General features: G+C 58.2%; 1 protein-coding gene across 1 annotated transcript in view; it reads right to left on the bottom strand.

Annotated features, from left to right (window-relative positions):
- Uroc1 (urocanate hydratase 1) overlaps window positions 1-5,200 on the bottom strand; it is a 22,296-nt gene that overhangs the window by 11,967 nt on the left and 5,129 nt on the right. The window contains exons 2-8 of the mRNA XM_048786970.1: window positions 3,076-3,261; window positions 2,654-2,747; window positions 2,051-2,110; window positions 1,447-1,575; window positions 1,246-1,307; window positions 297-363; window positions 4-201 (exon numbers count right to left, since the gene is read on the bottom strand). Of these exons, the coding sequence (XP_048642927.1) occupies window positions 4-201; window positions 297-363; window positions 1,246-1,307; window positions 1,447-1,575; window positions 2,051-2,110; window positions 2,654-2,747; window positions 3,076-3,261 (796 nt within the window). The remainder of the gene's footprint in view (window positions 1-3; window positions 202-296; window positions 364-1,245; window positions 1,308-1,446; window positions 1,576-2,050; window positions 2,111-2,653; window positions 2,748-3,075; window positions 3,262-5,200) is intronic.

Genomic DNA, 5,200 nt, shown 5'->3' with positions numbered 1-5,200 from the left:
AGCAGGAGGAGGAGGAGCAGGAGGAGGAGGAGGAGGAGGAGAGGACAGGGAGCTCACCTCTGCGATCACTGCGATGCAGCCCAGGATGACGGCCGCCTTGGCCTGAGCCCCACTCATCCCGCCCAGCCCCGAGGTGACAAAGACCTTCCCAGCCAGGTCCTCGACGCCCAGGTACCGACGCCCGGCATTGAGCACCGTCAGCTGCAGAGAGGACAGGTAAGGTCCCCGCTGCCCACTCCGCGTCCATGCACCTCCCGGGACCCAGCCCCCTTGGCCACAAGTGCCCCGATACTCACCACGGTGCCGTGGACGATTCCCTGGGGACCGATGTAGCAGTAGCTGCCAGCTGTCATCTGGCCGTACCTGACCACACAGAGAAGGGGGCGGGGTGCTGAGCCAGGTGACAGGCACAACTTCCCTGCTTTCGGAGACTTCTGGTGAACATGGGACTGTCCCCAGAGGCAGCCACACGTTCTCCTTTAATAACAAAAAGGTGCTGGTGGCTCATGCCTGTTATCCCAGCAACTCGGGAGGCTGAGGCAGGAGGATCGCAAGCGGGAGGCCAGCCTCAGCCACTTAGTTCATTTGCTACAGCGATTATCCTACAGTGACATTCCCCGAGCCACAAAGATGTACCGGGGCAGGATGGTCACGTGGCATTATTTATGACCCACACCAGGAGGCGAGAGGGTAAGTGGATCATGATGTCCTGGGACAGGTGACGGAAGGACACTCGAGACCCAGGTACTCCTGGAAGGTACAGAGTCCCTGACGTCCTGCCAAGGGCAGAAGGTCAAGGTGCAGGGGCAGCCTGCAGTGGTCCCCCTACCTAACGAGACGCTCACACTGGGGACTCCTGAGAGGAGCCAGGAGCCACGGTTGACTGGGGAAGAACAGAGGGCGGGAGAGAGGTTTCCCGTGACAACGATTCACGACATTGGTTTCATTTAGGGGACGATGACAAGGGACAAGTCTGTACGGGGTTATCACAGAATTTTTTTTTTTTTTGGTCCCAGGGATTGAACCCCCAGGGGTGCTGAACCCCTGAGCCCCGTCCCCAGCCCTTTTTCTATTTTATTTAGAGACAGGGTCTCGCTGAGTTGCTCAAGGCCTCGCTTTGGCTGAGGCTGGCCTCCAACTTGCGATCCTCCTGCCTCAGCCTCCTAAACTGCTGGGAAAAATGATTTTTAGAGGAAGGTCTGGCTCATAGGGGACAAAATGCCACAGGAATAAACTCAAACTTACATGGTGACCCCCAGGGCAAAGAGCTTCTCATACTCTGTCCTGGAGGAATAGTTGGGGATGACCTGGAACAGAGAGAGGAGGCAGACGCTGGGGACCCACGGGCTGGGGGCACAGCCGAGAGCTCTCAGAAACGGTGCCCGCGTGGCATCCAGGGTGCTGGGCCCTCCTCTCTGCCTCCAGGACCCCTCTTCTGGAACCCACCATGCCATTGGTGATGACCAGCCTCGGGGCGCCAGGGCTGCTGGGGAAGAGGCCCAGAGGGTGTCCGCTGTACATGACCAGCGTTTGATCCTCTGTCATCTTGGACAAGTAGGACATGGTCAGCCAGAACTGGGAGAAGAATAAGAGTGTGAGTGTCCGTGGGTACCTACCCCACGCTGGGTCCCCAAGCCACATCCCAGTGGCTCTGACCTCCAGGTTTCTATTATACTCCAGGGACTCCTGGGGCCTCCAAAATGGGCTTCTGCTGCCCGTTCTTGATTTTGGGGTACCGGGATTGAATTCAGGGGTGCTTAACCACCAAGCCCCATCCCCAGCCCTATTTTGTACTTTATTGAGAGACAGGGCCTTCTTGAGTTGCTCACGGCCTCCCTTTGGCTGAGGCTGGCCTCCAACTTGCGATCCTCCTGCCTCAGCCTCCCAAGCCCCTGGGATGACCCGTGTGCGCCACTGTGCCCGGCTCCTGCCCATTCTTAGAGCTGAAAAGTCCCCAGATACTGTCCTGTGTGGGAGTCTTGGGCATTAGGGATCAGGGACTAAACTCTTTCTAGGTTGGGGTGGGGATGAGGCCACATGGCCACCGTACCTGAGCCCAGTTGCTGAACACTTGTCCATTTCCTCCATAGGTGACCAGCTCCTGGGGATACTAAAGAACACAAGGCATTGTGGGAGAGAGGCCTGGGAAGGACCCGGGGGGCTGTGGACGGGGAGAAGAAGGACCCTCATCCCTTGGCCAGGCTCAAAGAGGCAAGGAAATGGAGTGAGGCCCTGGGACACCCACGTCTGTAAGAACGTTGGCTTGTGTGACTGGGGTCAGGGCTTGGGATATATTAGGATAAATACAGCACAAAATCTGTTCCTTTGTAGTTTTTTTTTTTTTTTATGTGGCTGTCAGAAAACTGAGCAGGGCACATTGGTGCATGCGTGTAAAATCCCAGCTCCTTGGGAGGCCGAGGCAGGAGGATTGCAAGTTGGAGGCCAGCCTCTCGAAAAAACCCAAGAAACCCACAACCACCCCAAATTACAGGCATCCTTTGTGTGACTCTTGAGGTCATGGAGTTACAGCTGGGAGGGGGTTCAGGGACCCCTACATTTGCCTGGCAGCATCTGCTGAATCGATACTTAAATTCCAAGCACACAAGGTCACTGTGTGTCCCCGGCGCCAGGCCCCAGTGTCCCCAGCCCCTACCTGAGCCACGGCGGGGTCTAGGTTGTTCATGATCATGTGCATGATGGCGGCGGCCGCTCTTGTCCGACTGGGGTACTGCTGGAGCGGGTAGGCCCTGCAAGGGGGGTTAAGTCACCGGGGTGGGCAGGCCCGGCTCCCCTTCCTGCTGACCTGCAGCGTCCACCACCAGCCCACGGTCTTTGGATGGAACCCACCCAGGGCCCTTGACCCCTGAGCCCCGTCCCCAGCCCTTTTTGACATTTTATTTACAGACAGGGTCTCGCTGAATTGCTCAGGGCCTTGCTAAGTGGTCGAGGCCGGCCTCCAACTGGCGATCCTCCTGCCTCGGCCTCCCCAGCTGCTGGGATGACACAGCCACCATGCCCGGCCCTGTCGCTCCCCAGATCAAACAGGAAGGACGGTCTGTGCCCATCAGCACGCACCTCATCTGAATGGTGGGGCAGAAGCGGTACATGTAGATGTGCCCGTACAGCCGGAGCTCCTGGGCGAACTCTGGGGCCAGCAGCTTCTGGATGTCGGGTGGGAAGTAGCGCAGGGCGTTCCTCAGGGCCAGCTGGGCAGGGGACGGGAACAGGCAGCTGGGGTGACGGGCCTTCTTCCCTTCCCACCTGGAATGGCTTTGCTCCAACCCACTGACCCACTCTGGGACCTCCAGAGCCTCACCCTAAGCTCATAGGCAAGGTCACCTCCTCCAGGGAGACCTCCCTGATTGCAGCCCCGTCCCCCGTCCTGCAGACAGAACTAGCTCCTTCTGCTCTGGCCCATCACGGACCATTTCTTGGCCTCAGGCCTCGGGCCAGAGAGAGGCTCGCTGGAGGCTGGTAACTGGGGGGTGAGGAGAGGGGCTGCAGACTGAAGGGGAGGGCAGGTGTCCTCCACCCAGTGCCCACTGGGTGAGTGGCACAGCAGCTAGCTCCCTCTCCACTGGGCAGCCTCAGGCCCAGGCACTGGGAGGGAGATCCCCGATGCCAGGGCAGAGCCTGAAGCTAGGACCAAGGGCCCAAGGGAAAGGAGAGCCCCAGAGAGGCCATCTTGCCCAACTAGGGAAAGAGCCCAAAGCCCCATGCTCTCCAATCACTCTTTTCCCTCTGCCTGTGGCATTCTGGGTCCTGCCCCAGGACCTTTGCACTTACCCTCTTCCTCCCCATCTTCTCTTCAGGTCTCAGAGCAGTAATCTTGCCCCCACGCCCCCCCCCCTTTTTTTATCCCCAGACCTCTGAATGTGAGGATTTTTTTTGGAGGGGTACCAGGGATTGAACCCAGAGGCGCTGAACCCCTGAGCCCCGTCCCCAGCCCTGTTTTGCATTTTATTTAGAGACAGGGTCTCGCTGAGTGGCTTAGGGCCTCACTAAATGGCTGAGGCTGGCCTTGAACCCGTGGTCCTCCTGCCCCAGCCCCTGAGGTTACACCCACCTCTGGTTTCTTTCATTTCACTTTCTAACAACAAAAAAAGTTTACTTCCTTAAATCGATTTCCCAACCTGCCACTAGGTGGCCCCCGAGGTCCAGATCCCCGGGACTGTCCATTCTCAAGGCCACGTGGGCTTCATTCCTGGGCTGGACTTGACATTTCATTAGTGCTTTAGAGCGCTGGACAAGAAAGACCAGCTTCTAATTCTATAATGTTAATTTGTATCAAATATGTTTTTTTGGGGGGGTCGGGGATATTGGGGACTGAACCCAGGGGTGCTAACCACTGAGCCCCCTCCCCAGCCCTATTTTGCATTTTATTTAGAGACAGGGTCTCGCGGAATTGCTCAGGGCCTCGCTGTTGCTGAGGCTGGCTTTGAACTCGCGATCCTCCTGCTTCAGCCTCTCGAGTTGCTGGGGTGGCAGGTGTCACTGATTTTGTTTTCTTTTTAAGGACATGGAGACATCCTGGGGGCATCTCAGCTGTACTGATGGCGTGTGGCCGGGCCTTAGTGGCTGAAGGTCCAGACACCGGCTCCCAGCAGGTAGGGGACCCAAGGGTAAAAAAGATCAATCACCCGCTGGACACCTGGGAGCTGAGCCAGATGGGCGGAGCCAAGGGGAGCCACGCCCCTGCGATGCCAGCCACGCCCCCGGCAGTGCCAGCCCCGCCCCTGGAGTAAAAGCCCCGCCCCAGCAGCATCAACCCGGCCCCTGCGGTGCCAGCCCCCCTGCAGCATCAGCCCTGCCCCCTGAGGCATCAGCCCCGCCCAAGGCTCCCAGCTCCCCAGGATCCTCCCTCCCATCCTTTTCCCTGCCTCTTCCCAGCTCCTCCCAGCCCCAACCAGACGACAGCGACCCTCAGCCACCCTCCAAGCACAACCCTGACTTTGGGTGGGGTTCAGGGGAAAGCTTAATGGGCAGCTACCCAAGGGGGCTTTGTCTGGAGAATGGTAGGGTTCCTCTTTTCATCTTTGTGCTAATTTGTATTTTCCACCTTCCTATCCCTATTTCTGAAGCCTTTGCGTCAGGAAAAAGGAGCCGAGTGCGGGGGAGGCTGGGGCTGGAGGATGGCAAATTGGAGGCCAGCCTCAGCAATTCACAGAGGCCCTAAGCAACTTAGTGAGACCCTGTCTCA

The sequence above is a fragment of the Marmota marmota genome, unplaced genomic scaffold (genome assembly GCF_001458135.2).
Source record: "Marmota marmota marmota unplaced genomic scaffold, marMar, whole genome shotgun sequence".
Lineage (NCBI taxonomy): Eukaryota > Metazoa > Chordata > Mammalia > Rodentia > Sciuridae > Marmota > Marmota marmota.
This window is presented reverse-complemented; position numbering and strand designations above follow the sequence as displayed.